The sequence below is a fragment of the Musca domestica genome, unplaced genomic scaffold (genome assembly GCF_030504385.1).
Source record: "Musca domestica strain aabys unplaced genomic scaffold, Musca_domestica.polishedcontigs.V.1.1 84, whole genome shotgun sequence".
NCBI classification, from domain to species: domain Eukaryota; kingdom Metazoa; phylum Arthropoda; class Insecta; order Diptera; family Muscidae; genus Musca; species Musca domestica.
Genome location: NW_026712417.1, coordinates 2,515,488 through 2,534,026, shown reverse-complemented (window position 1 = coordinate 2,534,026; position 18,539 = coordinate 2,515,488). Strand labels below are relative to the sequence as shown.

At 35.7% G+C, this 18,539-nt stretch overlaps 1 protein-coding gene across 3 annotated transcripts in view; it reads left to right on the top strand.

The window, feature by feature from the left end:
* LOC101889181 (JNK-interacting protein 3) overlaps positions 1 to 18,539 on the top strand; it is a 263,742-nt gene that overhangs the window by 161,258 nt on the left and 83,945 nt on the right. For all 3 annotated transcript variants that reach the window (XM_059131281.1, XM_059131279.1, XM_059131282.1), the window contains exon 2: positions 18,098 to 18,115. In XM_059131281.1, coding sequence (XP_058987264.1) covers positions 18,098 to 18,115 — 18 coding nt within the window. The remainder of the gene's footprint in view (positions 1 to 18,097; positions 18,116 to 18,539) is intronic.

Here is an 18,539-nt window from a genome sequence, read left to right as displayed (position 1 = left end):
ACAAAGTTTCACCAGCAGATAGCTGGCCACTGAAAACTGATGGCGAGAAGCTACGCTATATTAGATAATGTTAACGTAAAGAGGCTACCACACAAAAATATATATGGATACACTTATCGACCACCACTTCTCCACACACAATGTTCAATCAGTTCAATTTATTTTTAATTAAAATTTTGTGTTCACGTTAAACCGTTTTAGAATTAGGCAATTTAACTTTGATAATTTTTTAATTCTTTTTAAATCTTTTTTTTAGTTGATATCACATTTTAATCTGAAAAGGGTTTAACTTTGGCGATTGTTTTCATCTTATATAACAACATTGGTTTTCGTTACCCATCGTTGGCCATATTTACCAGGCTATGTTGCATAAATATTTTTAGGCATTAACCTTTAACTTATGAGGTGACATATTTTATAACGTGGTGGTAAATTTTACCCCTCTAAATTTTACAGAAAAAAAAATTTGTTAAAAATTTTATTTGATAATAATTTGTTTTTTAAAAGTAAGCTTGTATGTTTTAAATTACAATAAGTAAAAAAAAACATGTTTTTTTTAATGTAAACAAAATTTTTATTCATTGTAATAGAATAGAGAATTTCAAGAAAATGTGAAGGGAGGGTAAAATTTACCACCACCCCAGGAGTTAAAGGTTAATAGAAAGATTGTAATGACTATAATGACATATTTTCCCCTACGCTTGAGTTGGATCGTCTGAGAAAAAGTATTTGAAATAGATACATATATGTGACAGAGAATATTTTCTTCCAGAGTTATCTACTCGAATTCGAGCGGGAGTTGTTCTGCTAATACAAAATATGAAACTCAATATGTCCATGCCACTCAAATAACAGCGAATAAGATTTGCTCGCGTTTGAGTGGGAGTAAACCTTACTTGAAATCGAGCAAATTTTACTTTTACTCTTTTGGCTTTTGTGATACCGTTGTTTTAATTTGTAAGTATGCGTATGTTCTCAATCCTCAGTCCTCCACTAGAAGACGTCTAGAGTCTAAATATTCAGGCATGTCACAGAAGTTTTACGAAATCGATTTATTTCACCTTATCCAAATCGTTACGATTTGCTTTTGCTTCTTCAGCACTCGAACGTTTTGACTAATCCGGAAAAAAAATCATTTCACATTTTTGAAATAAAAATATGGTAACTCCATGAAAAAAAAAAATCGTAAACAAATTATTGACAATTAAAAAAGGAGTTTGAATTGTTTTTTATAATGTAAACACCAAAAGTAAAAATGCCAGGGGCTTCAATACTTGCTGTAAATGATGATGTAATGAATAAATCAGCGGTCTACTGAAAAAATTCGTCGCCGGACATTGAGGAACGCATCGGATCCTTTATCTCACTCAAATGCAGAGTAAGGATCCACCATTTTTAGTCCATTGTGTAAAATAATGTAAAGTTAAGAACGAGTCGTATTTGCTTTTTCCTGTTCTACAGCATATTTAAGAGTTTCAAGTTCAACTATTTTGAGTTTCATTTCGTTCCGTTCACGCATTCTCTTTTGCATTTCAATATTATGTAACTGCTCTTCCACATACTTTTTTCCAGGATGTTACAAAGTCTGTCCAACTTTTCAGTTTGTTTTTTCATTTCCTTACTGTTTTGTAAATGAGAATTTTCCTCAACTAAGAGCGCATTTAGATCTTGCTTTGATGGAGTTCTTGCCCGGGGTCTTTTTACTGCAGGCGTGGGTTTTGCTTTTGTTAGGCTGCCCGACACTTGTCTTATTGGTGTAGATGGCGGAGAACACGATAAGCTTTTATTTCTAAGTCGTTTTTGAATAGGTGTTCGCGAACGGTTTTCTTCCAATGTTGGTGTTCTTGGATCAATTGCCAATGTAGAAACATTTTTAAAAGCAGCTGGAATGCATGATCTTGGTCTATCTTTTTTATTTAAAATCGAAGTGGTCTGCTTTGAAGTTGAGGGTGAAAAATTAAGCTCTTCGTTTTCAGATTCACTTAAAACTAATTGACTTGATTTTCGAGTTCTTGGAATATGTGTAGATGATGACGAATCAAAGTTTTCTTTTTCAGAACAACTGAGGTCTAATTCACTTACAAAATCCCCAAAGCTTACTGCACCACCAACTCCATCGACACTTTTATACAATCCGCAAATTCTGATTAAACTGTTCTCGTGTTCACTGAAAACATATTAATTGATATCACCACCACCAGTTCCTCGCAAGTCCTTTTTATTATTTTTCATCATGGAAAAATTTTTTGTATAATAAATTCCAAAAACATGTTCATTCTAAGAGAATTTAGTTAATACAATATTTTCTGTTAAATGTATGTTTCTTCTGTTTATTTTTTACGTTAAAATCACTGAACATTTCAATTTCACCCCGCTTTTTGAAAGTGATATCAAAACGCAAAATTTTTGCGTTTTCCGTTTTTTAGAGAAGCTAAAACCGTTTTCGTTTTCACTCTTGAACGATTTTACATTCTGTGACATGCCTGATTAAAAACACATTTTAGTATTAAAACTGTGCTTATTCGAGTTTATGCAAAAATTTTCCTGAAAAGGATCATTTTAGGAGGATGACGTTAAAGGCAAACATATTCGTCATCAAACTGCGCTATAAGTCACCATAGGGGGTTTATAAGTTTGATTGGGTCAAAAATTATGTACCACCTCGAAATATTGGTCTCCGACATGGGAAACTATATATGAATCTTCCTGTATCGCCGAGCTGAGTCGTTCTAAATAATAAAAAAATAAAGTATTAATTTTTAGGTCGAGCAAGTAAAAAAGCTATAAATTCGGCCGGGCCGAACTTTGAATACCTTCCACCATTTGGAAAGAATTTGTCAATTTTCAAAAAAAATGAAATCCGTTAAGAATTCTGTTAAAATCTTAAAAATACAGAATGTAGCCGTTATATTAGGGTCTATGCGACGACCTGGACCTGCATAGGCAACTTTTGTCATAAGCCATTACAATATTCAAATGCGAAACTTGAATATTTTCTATTTACTATTAAATATTACTATTAACTTTGTTATTGCGTTTGTAACTCCTCGAAATAGTCGTAATAGACTATGTATAGATCTTCCTATATCGTTCTAAATAAAATAAAATAAAGTATGAACTTTCAGGTCGAGCAAGTAAAAAAAGCTGTAAATTCGGCGGGGCCGAACATTGAACCTCCACCATTTGGAAAGAATTTGTCAATTTTCAAAAAAAATAAAATCCGTTAAGAATTCTGTTAAAATCTTAAAAATACAGAATGTAGCCGTTATATTAGGATCTATACGACGACCTGGACCTGCATAGGTAACTTTTGTCATAAGCCATTACAATATTCAAAAGCGAAACTTAAAAAAAATCGGTGAATAATGTAGCTAGAATCATCAAAATACCGAATATAGGGAGGTACCACTATATGGGACTATACCAAAACGTGGACCTGCACAGAAAATTGTCGGTCATAGGCTGTAGTATCCGTTACGAAGTTCAATCATCAAAATACAGAATATCGGGAGGTACCGTTATATGGGGGTTATACGAAGATGTGGACCTGCACAGACAATTTTCTGTCATAGGCTGGAGTACCCATTATAAACTTCAAATATCAAATTTGAAACATTTCCGGTGAATAATGTCGCTTAAATCACCAAAATACCGAAAAAAACGAGGTACCATTATGTGGGGGCTATAACAAAACGTGACCTACATGGCCCATTTTCAATACCAAAAGTCCTGCAGACATAATATAGATTTGAGCATAATTTTATCAACCTACTTCATTTCGTTCGGAAGCTAGAGTGATTTTCACAGACGCACAGATGGACATAGCCAAAAGCGATATAGAATTTCATGCTGATCTAGGATATATGTACTTTGTGGGGTATAAAATGCATATTTCGAGGTGTTACAAACGGAATGACAAACTTAATATACCCTCCATACTATGGTGGAGGGTATAATAATCCACAAGAAGAATCAACTTTTTATGCCCTCCACCATTCTATGAAGGATATTTTAACTTTGTCATTGCGTTTGTAACTCCTCGAAATAGTCATGATAGACCCTAGAAAGTATATATATTCTGGATCAGCGTAAAATTCTAAGACGATCTAGCGATGTCCGTCTGTCTGTTGTAATCACGCAATCTTTCGAACGAATTGAGAAAGAAGGCTAACATTTTGCATACATACATAGTTTACCAGTAGGCAGGATAAGTTAGTAAATGGCCCATGACGGTCCACGTTTTCGTATAGTCCCCACATAACGGTACCTCCCAATATTTGCAATTTTGATGATTTTAGCAACATTATTCACCGAAATAATTTCAAATTTCGTATTTGAAGTTCGTAATAAGTACTACAGCCTATGACAAAAATTTTTATATGCAGGTCCAAGTCTTCGTATATTCCCCATATAACGGTACCTCCCGATTGTCGGTATTTTGACGATTTCAGTAACATTATTTACCGGAATCATTTCAAATTTCGTGCTGGAAGTTCCTAATGGGTACTACAGCCTATGAGAAAAATATTTGTATGCAGGTCCAAGTCTTTGTAGTCGGTCGATACATCCCGATATTCGGTATTTTGATGATTTCAACATTATTCACCGGAATTGTTTCAAATTTCATACTGGAAGATCCTAATGGGTACTGATGGGTTCATGATTTTTGTGACATTATTCACCGTAATTGTAACAAATTTCGTATTTGAAGTTCGAACTTAGCTTCTTTTTTACTTGTTATTTTTAACTCACAGGCAAAAACATCGGCAGTTTACTTTTGCGCCAGCTTGTATATCATTGATTACATACAAAGGCACCCCAACATTCTGAGATATATGATGTGGATTACTTCAAGAATCATTGGTTTAAAAAAAAGGGCCATGCCGTTCCACCGATTCCAGGCATTGTCAACGTTTTCGTCATAGTTTCTATATAATTTCCCCAAATTTTGGTATTTTGGGTTCTTATATATTCCAATTGATTTGGCTAAAAACACCTAAGCAATAAGTAAAATAAGGGCTGTGCCAAAAATAATTTTCATATAAAATTATGATTTTATTCGTGTGTTTCTCTTTCACTAATTTCCGATGATTAAGCTCATCTCGAAAGAGAAATACGGAGAAAGAATTCATTCGTATAATGAAGCTGTTTCATAAAGCGTCTATATCTGCCGACAAATCGACTGATACCTTCTAAAAAATAAGCAATTTATTTTCCTTAATTTAACGTGAAACAGAATATTCTGGGGGCATATTTCCAAAAAAGGCAGATTCGTAGATATGATGTAGTCCACAATCTTAATTAATTTTCGCACGGACCCAATTTTGAGGAAAATTTTATTCATCCATATTCTAGATTGAACACGTGAGTACTCCGTCGTCCATTCAAATTATTTCTGCAAAATCACACAGTCATTGTCATTCATTTAACTTTCCATTTCAAGTGGTTTTTGCGTTCTCAAAATTTGATAATTTATTAATAATTTCGTAGATTTCACGCATACACACGTTTCGGCTAATCGTAAATTAAAAATACATAATTTAGGTTATTATTGGATCTGACGACATTATCGAAATCGTGCAGTAGCATATTTTTAGATTTTAATCGCAACAAAATGAAATACTTTTCAAGTGGAATGAATATATACGATTGTGTATGGCTCATTATCAGATTAACAAAAAAAAAAAAAAAAAAACACACACACAAATACACATTGACATGGACAATGGACATAAATAATGTGTTAAAAATTGTTAATTGTAATTGGGGCGGGGTGGCGGGGAAAGAGGGCTGTGAAGGTATAGAAGGAAACAAAAATGGGGGTCCAAAAAAACCTTTTAAAAATTGATAGAAGCTTCTTCCGAGCGTGAACTGATATGGGACACTTTAAACAGCCCTAACCCTAAAAATGTAGAATATTCTAAACTCTTTTTTAAAAACATTAAACCTAACAAGTATCACTCGGTTTTGTCGACAGATGTATACCCTCAGCCAATTTTCGATTATTTTGACTTCTGTTATGATTATGATTGACCCTATTTGGAGTAGGTTCCAAAGGAATGGACCGATGTTATCCATTTCGTGTTGGACCTAAATAAATATGATATAAATATTGTGACGTGCCAGATTTGGACTATATCGACTACTTTTTTCACTTTATATGAGATATGTGGAAATTCTTGAAAAATATTAGAATGTGGGTGGGGGTATCAGATATAGTCAACAGAAGTATTCCATTTTCATACTTCATCTAATACAGATAAAAATATTGATATGGGAAAAATTACAAGGAAATTGAACATTTATATCCAAATTAATCCGAAATCATAAATTCCATATTCATCTCAGATTTCTGATCAAGAGAAATATTTTGATATAGCAAAAAGATTAGAAAAAAAACTGCAACAAAGTCAAACGCCATAATTTTTATTTTTTTTGAAATGTTATTGAATGAAGGCAAAAAAATTTCGGAAATAATATCAAATTTTAGAATAAGTTTAGATTTTTTCGAATTGGTCACCTTTGGTATTAATTATGGCCTTCAAATGGCCAATGAAACCGTCACACGCTGCCCGAATGTTGCTTTGCGGAACTTTGACCCATTCCCGGCGATGCGCTTGCTTGATGTGATCGACACTTTGGTATTTTTTAGTGCCAACCTTATTTTCCAAAAAACTCCAGCAAGACACAATAGTCCAACGTATTGGTATCCGGAGATTTTGGTGGCCATTGTGCGCAGGAAATGAAGCGAGGAACCTCATTTTGTAACCATTCTTGGGTGGCGCGTGCTGAGTGCGATGGTGCTGAGTCCTGTTGGAATGTCCAAGGTCTGCGGCCAAAATGTTTGCGTGCCCAAGGCTTTAATACACCCTCCAGAATATTTTCGCGGTAATATTCGGCATTTCTTCTGACACCACGGTCGATTAATACGATCGGAGTGCGACCATCGGCTCTTATGGCGCCCACACCATCACCATGGCCGGCGCTTGAGTTCTGGTGGCCAACCGAAGGTGCATACACGATCATTTTGATTGTTTACAAACTGCTGAACAACAAATGTTTTCTCATCGGAGAAAACCAAATTCGGCAGTTCACCACTTTCGGCCAAGCGAGGCCCAAGCGGTGTAAGTTCTTGCACTTTTTGGAATTTCAATGGCTTTACCCCGAGCTCATTTTTCAATATTTGTCGAATGGAATATTGCGATATGTTCAGCTCACAAGCCATTTTTCGGCCACTGCGACGCGGGTTTCGATCGCTTCTTTGCTTTTCGAACCATTTCTGCTGATGTTGCTGTTTTTTTCCATCAACTTCCTTGACGCCGGGCTACGCTACCAGCATCACGATAACGAGCGATGGTTCGAGACGATTTATTCACATTTAAATGCTTTTGTGCTCTAACGATAGCCACTGGTGGTTTTCCAGCCATATGTAAGGAAATCAAACTATGACGCTTGAATTCCATCACGAATAACTTTTTTCTGGAAAATTCTCACCAAAATGCTTTTGTGCGCATGTGAAGAATATAATGTGCTGTCACTGGAATAATTTTAACAGCTGTCGGACGAGTGGCTTAGAAATGACAGCAGTCTGAAGTTGGTTGCACTTTCTTCATCTCACCCTGTATGCCATCTTCACACCAGACTTTAGGTTAATAGAAATAATGGGTTGTGTAAAATATGAAGAGAACCTGATGCTTATTTCGGATTTCATAATCGATTTGGTTATTCAAAATGTTGACCCTTTGTGGGGGAGGTACCAAAAGGAGTAGACCTACATATTTCATCTTCACAGCCGACCTTGGGTTAGTAAACATAATGTGGTGTGTGTAATTTAAAGATAATCGGACTATTGCATCACACTTTATAAGAGTTATAATTATTAATAACTTTGACCCTTTATAGGGGAGGTATGGAGTGGACCTTGCACTGATGCAAATATTAAGGTTTACAAACTTGAAGAAAAATTGGATTACCCTTTCACTATGTGTGTAGCAAAATATATATTTTTTTAAATTTTGACCTTTTGTGGTGGAGGTACCAGAAGGAGTGGATCGATTTTGCCCATCTCCGAAGTTTTGACAATAATATTACGATGTACCAAGTTTGGACCAAATCGGGTACTCCTTTTAGTTATAGTGCGCTACAGCCAGATGGACGGGAGAACATCGCTAGATTGACTCCAAATGTTTTGAAAGGGATTTGGTCCGAATATACCTAGGGTCTGAAACCGTTATTTCGATGAAACCTGTTTTGGCCGCAACATATGACATATACCCTATGTAGCCATATGGCTGAGGCTATAATAAATGATATTCCCAAAAAAAATCCAATCATATTGCCAGTACAGTTCCCCATTTTGCTATATTCCTTATAGACCAATTTTCTATTCCCTTCGAAACATTTCTTTTCTACACATTGTTGTTGCTGCCTCAATCAAATCAAATTAATCGAAACAAAAAAATCTCAGAGATTAAAAATGAATTATATTTGTTTAAAAATTAATGATTTTATTATATCCCGATAGAGTATTTTATGATATATATACACACACATAGCATGTATGTATGTATAATGCCATATAGATTAGAATTGCATTTTGAGCATTCGGGTCTTTATCTGGCATTATTTAGTATTGTATTTGGGAAATTTGAAACTTTTACGGCCCGACATTGTTCGATTAGAGGCAATCATTGAAAAATACCCTTTTGCAAAAGTATTGAAACAAAACAACTTAATTTAGGATTTACCAATGGAATTGACGTAAGCTATGGATTAATTTGATTAATTGTTTGGAAATTATTTGTTTGTTTTGTTGTTCCCTTTGATTAGTCATATATATTCCGCTAGAGAGGAAAAAATATTGCAGTTTAAAATAGACTTGAATAGATTGTGAAGTGGCGTCGAATTTAATAATGTGACCATTTCACATCGATCAATGTCTAGAAATTTCAAAAATTTTTGAATTTAATTTACAATATTCTCAAAAGTAGCACAAGGCATGGGTAATCGTATGTTCTAATAATTTTGGAAATAAATTTAGAATTATCTTTGAAGATTTAATAAAATGGATTTAATCCTTAACGTTTCAAAGGTGTATGAGAGTTGGCCACAATTGCAGATCAATTTATTTTGATATTAAATGCCGTTAATTGTCTTTGTCCGGGGATAAAATTCCAATTTATTTAGGTTCTTTGTTCCTTCAGGAGTTTCTCTCTAAAAAATATCTTTGTTTTTTTTTGCTCTTACATAGACATAAGGCTCATAAATCGGCAGTTCCACTAACACTGAGCGTCAAAATGTTTACAGGGAAACAGATTATGAAAGTGGAGCTACAAATAGAAGACACGTTTATCGCTGTTTTGAAACTTCACATTCCACAGTAATCTAAATTTTTTCCTTGGACTTCTACAATTTTAGGAGGATTGTTTTGGTTGACATTTTTTACCCCCAAGCGAGTTTCCAATAGAATGTTTTGACTTTTTTCAAAATACAGGGTGATTTAAAAAAACTGCAACATAGGCAAACGCCATAATTTTTCATTTTTCTTTTCTTATTCAAATTTTATTGAATAAAAGCAAAAAATGTCGGAAATAGCATCAAATTTTAGAATAAGTTTAGATTTGTTCGAATTGGTCACCTTTGGCACGAATTATGGGCCTTCAAAGGCCAAACGCTGCCTGAATGTTGCTCTGTGATATTTTGGCCCATTCCCGACGAAGCGCTTGCTTGAGGTGATCGACACTTTGGTATTTTTAGTATCAACCTTGTTTTCCAAAATACTCCACACACAATTGTCCAACGGATTGGTATCCAGAGATTTTGGTGGCCACTGTGCGCTGGAAATGAAGCGAGGAACCTCATTTTGTAACCATTCTTGGGTGGCGCGTGCTGAGTGCGATTGTGCTGAGTCCTGTTGGTCTGGTCAAGGTCTGCGGCCAAAATGTTTGCGTATCCAAGGCTTTAATACACCCTCCAGAATATTTTCGCGATAATATTCGGCATTTATTCTGATGCTACGATTCGATTAATACGAGTGGAGAGCAACCATCGGCTGTTATGGCGGCCCACGCCATCACCATGACCGGCACTTGAGTTCTGGTGGCCAACCGAATGTGCACATTTCAGCTGACCTATTTGGCAAGTAAACACAATCATTTTGTTTGTTTACAACTGCTGAACAACGAATGTTTTCTCATCGGAGAATCCCAAATTCGGTAGTTCACCACTTTCGGCCAAGCGAAGCAACTCTTTAGCTCTTTTGAGTTTATTTTCTGTCTGTTGTGGTGTAAGTTCTTGCACTTTTTGGAATTTCAATGGCTTTACCCCGAGCTCATTTTTCAATATTTACCGAATGGAATATTGCAATATGTTCAACTCACGAGCCATTTTTCGGACACTGCTGGAGTGCATAACTTTTGGTACTTGTGGTTTTCCAGCCAAATATAAAGAAATCGGAGATGGGCAACATCGGTCCCATCCTTCTGGTAACTTCCCACAAATGGTCATCACTTTCAAAGAAAATAATCAACCTCTTAGAAAGAGAAAGCAACATTCGATTTTGTCCAAACTTTGCAAATCCCAATATTTTCATCAGTACTAGGTCAGCTGTGAAAATGAACAATATCGGCCCACCCCGCAAAGGTTCAAAATAATTATAACTCTCCGATTGTCTTGAAATTTCACACATCCCAATATTTTTATTAATATAAGGTGTGAAAATGGTCCTTTTGGTGTCTCCCCCACAATGGGTTAGAATTTTGAATAGCTATCAGGTACGTAAAACGCGATCAGTCTTTTGTCTGCAGGCAGGTCAAGTTCCAAGATGGGCTATATCGGTCCACCATATCGTATAGCCCCATTTAACGTTACCATCCACCCTCCTTCCCCTGATATTCAGTACTTTTTGATGATTATAGATAATTTTTTAATTTTACCCTGGAAGAGAATTATCCCTTACATAACGGTACCTATTGATATTCCGTATTTTCATGTTTGTCGCCAAATTTTTCAATGAAATTTTCTAAACATCCATGCCAGAAGTTTTTTCTAAGTAAATTAACCCCTGGAAGAAAAATGTCTATATAGATCCACGGTACACCCCAATATTCGATATTTTGACGATTTTACGGACATTATTCACCACAGTTGCTTCAAATCTCGTATTTAGAATTCGCAATGGGTACTACAGCCTATGACAAAAAATTACCCATGCAAGCCCACGTCTTCGTACATATAACGGTATTTAGACGATTTTAGCGACATTATTCGCCGGAGTTGTTTTAAATTTCGTATTTAGAGTTCATAATGAGAACTATGGTCTTTCTGTCATAGGTCCAGATATATCAGTACCTCCCTATATTCGGTATTTTGAAGATATTTACCGAATTTGTGAGATTTTGTATTTGAAATTGCTAATTGGTACTACAGTCCGTGACAGAGAATTGTCTAAACAAGTCCAGGTCTTCGTATATCCCCAGGTCTTCGTATATCCCCAGGTCTTCGTATGTTCACCAGATTTTTTTTCAAGTTTTTTATTTGAATATTGTAATGGCTTACGACAAAAGTTGCCTAAGCAGGTCCAAGTCTTCGTATAGACCCCAATACAACGGCTATATTCGGTATTTTTAAGATTTTAATAGAATTTTTAATGGAATTTATTTTTTTGAATGTGTCCAAATTCTTTCCAACTGGTGGAGGACATTCAAAGTTCGGTCCGGCCGAACTTACTGATTTTTTACTTCTTCTTTATGCATTGGTAGTTGTTACAATGCTTCTGGCTTATTGTCACTCTAAAATCGACAATTCTGCTTATTTACGTACCCATTGAACCAGCAATAAGCTTCACCGCTGAACACAATGAAAGCGTGATAAACCTTCTTAATTTAGGGCGTATTTTGATAATAAAATGCAATGATTTGCAAGTGTTGTTCGTTTGTATGACTATCGACCAAACTAAAGATGTTTGACCGTGAAACAAAACTCGGCACGTGTATTGGCTCTTAAAACCTGTGCTGCCAAAAAGATAATATCTAAACAAATCACCCTTAAATCAATACAACGAGACCCAGATGCATATCAACTGCAACCATACTATTAATACTAAAGAGAACACCTGCCCCCTTAAGCTTTTCTATTATAAATCCACTAATTGAAATATTATCAGGAATTCATGCAGGAACTTTCATTAGTTTTTTAGCAACACATTTCTGGAATATTTTTTTTTCTTTTTCATCTTTATCACATTGTTTGTTCAGTTTACACCTAACTACCTTGTACCCAACTACAGTTTCAAAATGTCACCATGTCAAAAATGTGTAACCGACTTCCGTCAAAATTTCCAGAAAATAGAGTGATACAAACATCCCAAAACAACTGCTGTTTTGATTAGCGAAATTGTAAAACTAATTGACTGTGTTCACATCTTATCGCCCATTATCGTTTAGGTTTAGATTGCGAATTTTCTGACTCTACCATCGACGTCAAACGGACGAGCACTTCAACGGGAATGTGCGGAGATATTTGTTGTGGTGACACAATGTCTGCTGGTGACTCGAGCCAGCCGACACGTAAGCCGGAAAGAAAATCATAAAATCATATGCTGTTACTCAGCGTGTACTCCGAATATGGCTGGTGTTGGTGTTGTTTCTTTTTTCGAAATTATCTTCGATAAGTTGACAATTATTTCTAAAGAAATTATTGATGAAACCAGCAACGTTCACTGGGTGGGGCTCACTAAACAAAGTAGTTTTATCTGCAGGTTATTAACGTTGTTTATTAAGGAAGTTGTTAACAATTATTTGCCATTAATGACTCCATTGGAGGGAAAGTGTCAGTATTAGTCACAAAAATTGTCGATGATTAAATTGACCGTTTCCCCTAATTAATAATGAATGTTCTCGTCGAGCTACTTGTCCACCTGTCATTTGTTTGTAGATTTTTTTCTAGTTCCAATTATTTGCTATAATAATCAATTATGAAACAATCTTAATCACTGTTGTACTTTTGAATTTTATTTCGTAAAATTATGATTCAATTACAATTTGCAGACGTCTCACATATTAAGGGTAACAAATGTATGTACAGGGTGAGAGGAAGTAACTGCAACCAACTTCAGACTGCTGTCATTTTTAAGCCACTCGTCCGACAGCTACTAAAATTATTCCAATGACAGATCATTATATTGTTTACAAGCGCATAAAAGCATTTTGGTGAGAATTTTCCAGAAAAAAAGTTATTCATGATGGAATTCAAGCGTGATAGTGTGATTTCTTTATATTTGGCTGGAAAACCACAAGTGACTATCGTTAGAGCTCTCCAGCATTTACATATTGAAAAATGAGCTCGGGGTAAAGCCATTGAAATTGCAAAAAGTGCAAGAACTTACACTGCAACAAAAAACAAGTAAAAAAACATTAAGTTCGGCCTGGCCAAACTTTTAATACCCTCCACCTCAGGGTAAAGGAAACATTAGAAGAAATGTGGCAAAAACCATTTAAATGCCGAATATCGGGAGGTAGCCTTACATGGGGGCTATACCAAAACGTGGACCTATACATACAATGTTTCGCCACACGAACTAGGACCCATTATGACCCACAAATACCAATTTTCAGACAAATCCGTGAAAAAATGTGGCATAAATCATCCAAATACCGAATATCGGGAGGAACCGTTATATGGGGACTATACCAGAACGTGGACCGATATATCTCATTTTCAATACCAACCATCCTAGACACAATACCAATTGCTCTGCTAAATTTTGGCGCTCTACGTCAAATAATGGGGGCTGTATCGTGATTTCAACAGACAGACAGAAAGACGGACAGACAGACGGACATCGTTAAATCGACTTAGAATTTTATGCTGATTATGAATATATATACTTTATGGGGTCTACGACGAATATTTAAGGATGTTACAAACGGAATGACAAAGTTAATATACCCTCCTTTCAAAGGTGGAGGGTATAAAAATAGACTCAAAAGAGCTAAAGAGTTGCTTCGCTTGGCCGAAAGTGGTCAACTGCCGAATTTGGTTTTCTCCGATGAGAAAACATTCGTTGTCCAGCAGTTCGTAAACAAACAAAATGATCGTGTTTACTTGCCAAAGAGGTCAGCTGGAAATGTGCACCTTCGGTTGGCCATCAGAACTCAAGCGCCGGCCATGGTGATGGTGTGGGCCGCCATAACAGCCGAATATTATCGCGAAAATATTCTGGAGAGTGTATTAAAGTCTTGGGTACGCAAACATTTTTGCCGCAGACCTTGGACATTCCAACAGGACTCAGCGCCATCGCACTCAGCTCGCGCCACCCAAGAATGGTTACAAAATTAGGTTCCTCTCTTCATTTCCCACGCACAATGGCCACCAAAATCTCCGGATACTAATCTGTGGGACTATTGTGTCTGGAGTATTTTGGAAAGCCAGGTTGGCACTAAAAAATATCAAAATGGCGATCACCTCAAGCAAGTGCTTCGCCGGGAATGGGCCAAAATACCGCAGAGAAACATTCGGGCAGCGTGTGATGGTTTGGTCGTTTGAAGGCCATAATTTGTGCCAAAGGTGATAAATTCGAACAAATTTAAACTTATTCTAATATTTGATGGTATTTCCGACATTTTTTGCCTTCCTTAAATTTAAAAAAAAATTTAAAAATGATGGCGTTTGACTTTGCTGCAGTTTTTTTTATCTCATCCTGTAAGTTGTATTGACCGGTATCGAAAAGTTAGCTTCACAATGATAACTAGCACATTGTAGAAAACATAAAAATACGTAAATCGCGAGTATTCTTGAAAATACTTAAAAACATCGAACCAGTGGAATGCTATATTAAGCTCTCAAAAAATCTGAAATTAGATGGAACCATACCAAAACATAATTTTTTGGTGCAGAGTAAAGTTTTGTAATAAAGACCCAAAGTACTAAATTATAGCCAATTCCGTAGCAATTAGGCGACCCCCGCATATGAGGATATTGTATATTGTGGAGGTTATAAATATAAGGGTCAGCAAATTAAAACATTATCACAATCATTTTAATATCTACGTTTCTTTCTTACCAGAAATTCTTTGAAAAATATTTAAAAAATCCACGATTCTTGTAGCGAAGTTTTTTGTTTTTTTTTTTCACCATCATTTCTGCCAGGAAAGTATTCAAAACATGGATCGTATCTAGGAAGCCTTTTGGCCAACAAGTTCTTGGAAATATATTAAAAAGGCTATAGTCGTCTGGAGCCGACCATGTGATACCCTTCTATAGGTAAAAAAAAATGACAGGAAAGAATTATGGTTGCGATCGATATGTACAAGGAATTCGCTGTGTTAAGCTAAAAGGTGATTTTTTTAGCTACAACACTATAATATATTGGAAAGTCGCCTTAGGTCCCATTTTGTACGATTTTGTGTTTGAAATAATCACCCTTGAATTTTGACCGGTGATATTTGCCCTATATTTACCATATTTAGCCCTCCATCATGCTGGTAGGTATTCCAAAAAAAAAATCAGAAAAAAAGTGTAGAACGACTGAAAAATCTGAAAAATGTTGTGTTTTTGGTTCATTTTAACCCCTAAATTTTTTTGCGAACATCTTCAAAAACAATGGGCTTCTATTATGGCCTTAATCCAAACATCACAAAACTGTTAATGAAGATCCGAAGAAAATTTCGACCTGTATAACATTCCCAAAATATAGTGTTGTGGGGTATAACAAACTATTAACAAGTAAAAAAGCAGTAAATTCGGCAAGGGTAAAAAATTCTGTTAAAATCTTAAATAATAGAATATAGCCGTAATATTGGGGTCTATAAGAAGACGTGGACCTGCACTCCAACTTTTGTCATAAGCCATTACAACATTCAAATACGAAACATGAAAACAAATCCGGTGAATAATGTAGCTAAAATCATCATAACACCGCATATAGGGAGGTACCGTTATATCGGGGCTTTACGAAGACCTGGACCTGCTCTGACAATTTTCTGGCACGGGCTATAGTACCTATTAGGTATTTCAAATACGAAATTTCAAACAATTTCGGTGAATATTGTACCTGAAATCTTTAAAATACCGAATATAGCGAGGTACTAATGTATGGAGGTTTTACGAATATCTAGACCTGCATAGACAATTTTCTGTCATAGTCCATAGTTCCCATTACGAACTCTAAATACGAAATTTAAAACAACAGCGGTGAATAATATCTCTAAAATCTTCAAAGTACCGAATATTGGGAGTTACCGTCATATGGAGGCTATACGGAGACGTGGGCCTGCATACGCAATTTTTTGTCATAGACTGTAGTTCCCATTACGAACTCTAAACGCGAAATTTGAAACAACTGCGGTGAATAGTGTCCGTAAAATCGTCAAAATATCGAATATCTGGGGGGTACCGTTTTATGTGGACTATACGAAGACGTGGGCCTGCATACGCATTATTTTATTTATTTTTATACCCTACACCACAAGGTGGTCAGGGTATTATGTCTTTGTGCATTTGTTTGTAACATGCAAAAGGAAACGAGATAGACCCATAGTTCCTTTTGATGATCTGCATAGAATCACTTTCTGAGTTGATTTATGCATGTCAGTCCGTCAGTCCGTCTGTCCGTCCGTCCGTCTGTCCATGTATTCTTGTGAACAAAATGCAGGTCGCATTTATTATCCGATTGAGATGAAATTTTGCAAACAACATTTGTTTGGCCCAAGGACGAACCCTATTGAAATTGGAGATAATCGGTAAACATTTAGATATAGCTCCCATATATATCTTCGTCCGATTTGCCTTTTATTGTGCACCAAACGTGTAATATCATCCCGAATAGTATGGAATTTTGCATATACAACCAAATTAGGCCTGAAAATAAGTATGCCAAATTTTATCGAAATCGGTTCAGATATAGCTATAGCTCCCATATATATTGTTCATCCGATTTGTTATTTTTGTCCTCCGCAGCCGTAATATGCACTCTGTAACAACAATATTTGGGGAAATATATCAAATGCAGCTCAGAAATACATTTGCTAAATTTTATCGAGATCGGTTCAGATTTGGATATAGCTCCCATATAAAACATCGTCCGATTTACCATTTATTGTGCACCAAACGTCTAATATTTGTCCAAACGGTGTGAAATTTGGCACATACGACCGAATTGAGTCTAGAAGGTAGTATGCCAAATTTGGTGAAGATCGGTTCAGATATAGTTATAGCGCCCATTTATATTGTTCATCCGATTTATTGTATTTGTTACCCACATCCGTAATATGCACTCCGTAACAACGATATTCAGGGAAATATATCAAATACAGCTCAGAAATATCTTTGCCAAATTTTATCGAGATCGGTTCAGATTTGGATATAGTTCCCATATATATTTTTATCCGATTTCAAATTAATTTCGCACCAAATGGGCAATACAAGTCCGAATTTAAAATATACAAATGCTTCGGCATATATAATCATAGCGTGTATGATTGAATTCTCCCATAAAAACTTTTAATTGTTATGTGGAGCTCTACTTAATTAGCAAAGTGGTGTAGGGTATATTAAAGTCGGCCCCGCCCGATTTTAGGACTTTCTTTACTGTTTTTTTTTTTTTGTTTTTTTTGATATTGTTGTATATGGCTATACGATATGGTGGACCTATATATACTTTACTTTTCCAGGGAGTAAAGTGCTTGAAAAGAACTTTTAGTATGGACTTTCAGACAATTTCATTGAAAATTTTGGCTACAATAATCAAAATACCGAATATCGGGGGGTACCGTTGTATGGGGGCTATACGATATCGCAGACCTATATGAAGAATTCCCTTCCAGAGGGTAAAGTACTCAGAAAAAACTAATTGTGTGGTTTTTCAGACAATTTCATTGAAGAATGTGGCTAAAATAATAAAAATACCGAATATCGAGGGGAATCGTTGTATACGATATCGTGGACCGAAGACTGATCTGTGCAAGTTTTAGCTTCCTATCTTTATCCGTTTTGACTATACAGGTATTGAAATATTAATAATTTAATAAATAATTTATTTTCATTTATAACCACAATTTATCTTTCAATTAACAAAAACAAAATACTTCTATATTTTCAGCACTTAATCGGTTTTAAGGTAAGCTGTACAAAATTCTAGAGCCCTTCCCACAACATAAATTTTATAAAATTCTTGCCTCTGATTATCAAAAAACAAATATGGAATTAACGAACTATCCTCTATCGCTCCGCAAATAACAAAACTAAAACAAACAATAAAGTAGCCACAACACCACCAGAAGATATGGCATGGAGCCATGGTGGTGCCATGACACGATCAACTCGCCATAAAAGAACCAATCGAAAAATTATAAATTCATCAAATGATATCACGGTAAGCAGCAATAAAACTAAATTAAAAATAAATCATATTTGGAGGGCAATAAATACATTAAAGACCCCAGAATAGTCGTCGTCGTCGTGTACCCTGCCCATGGGGTTCGAAGGGGTTTCAGACGACCAAACAGACGTTTGTTTTGTTTAGTTTCGATTTCGATTCCTTC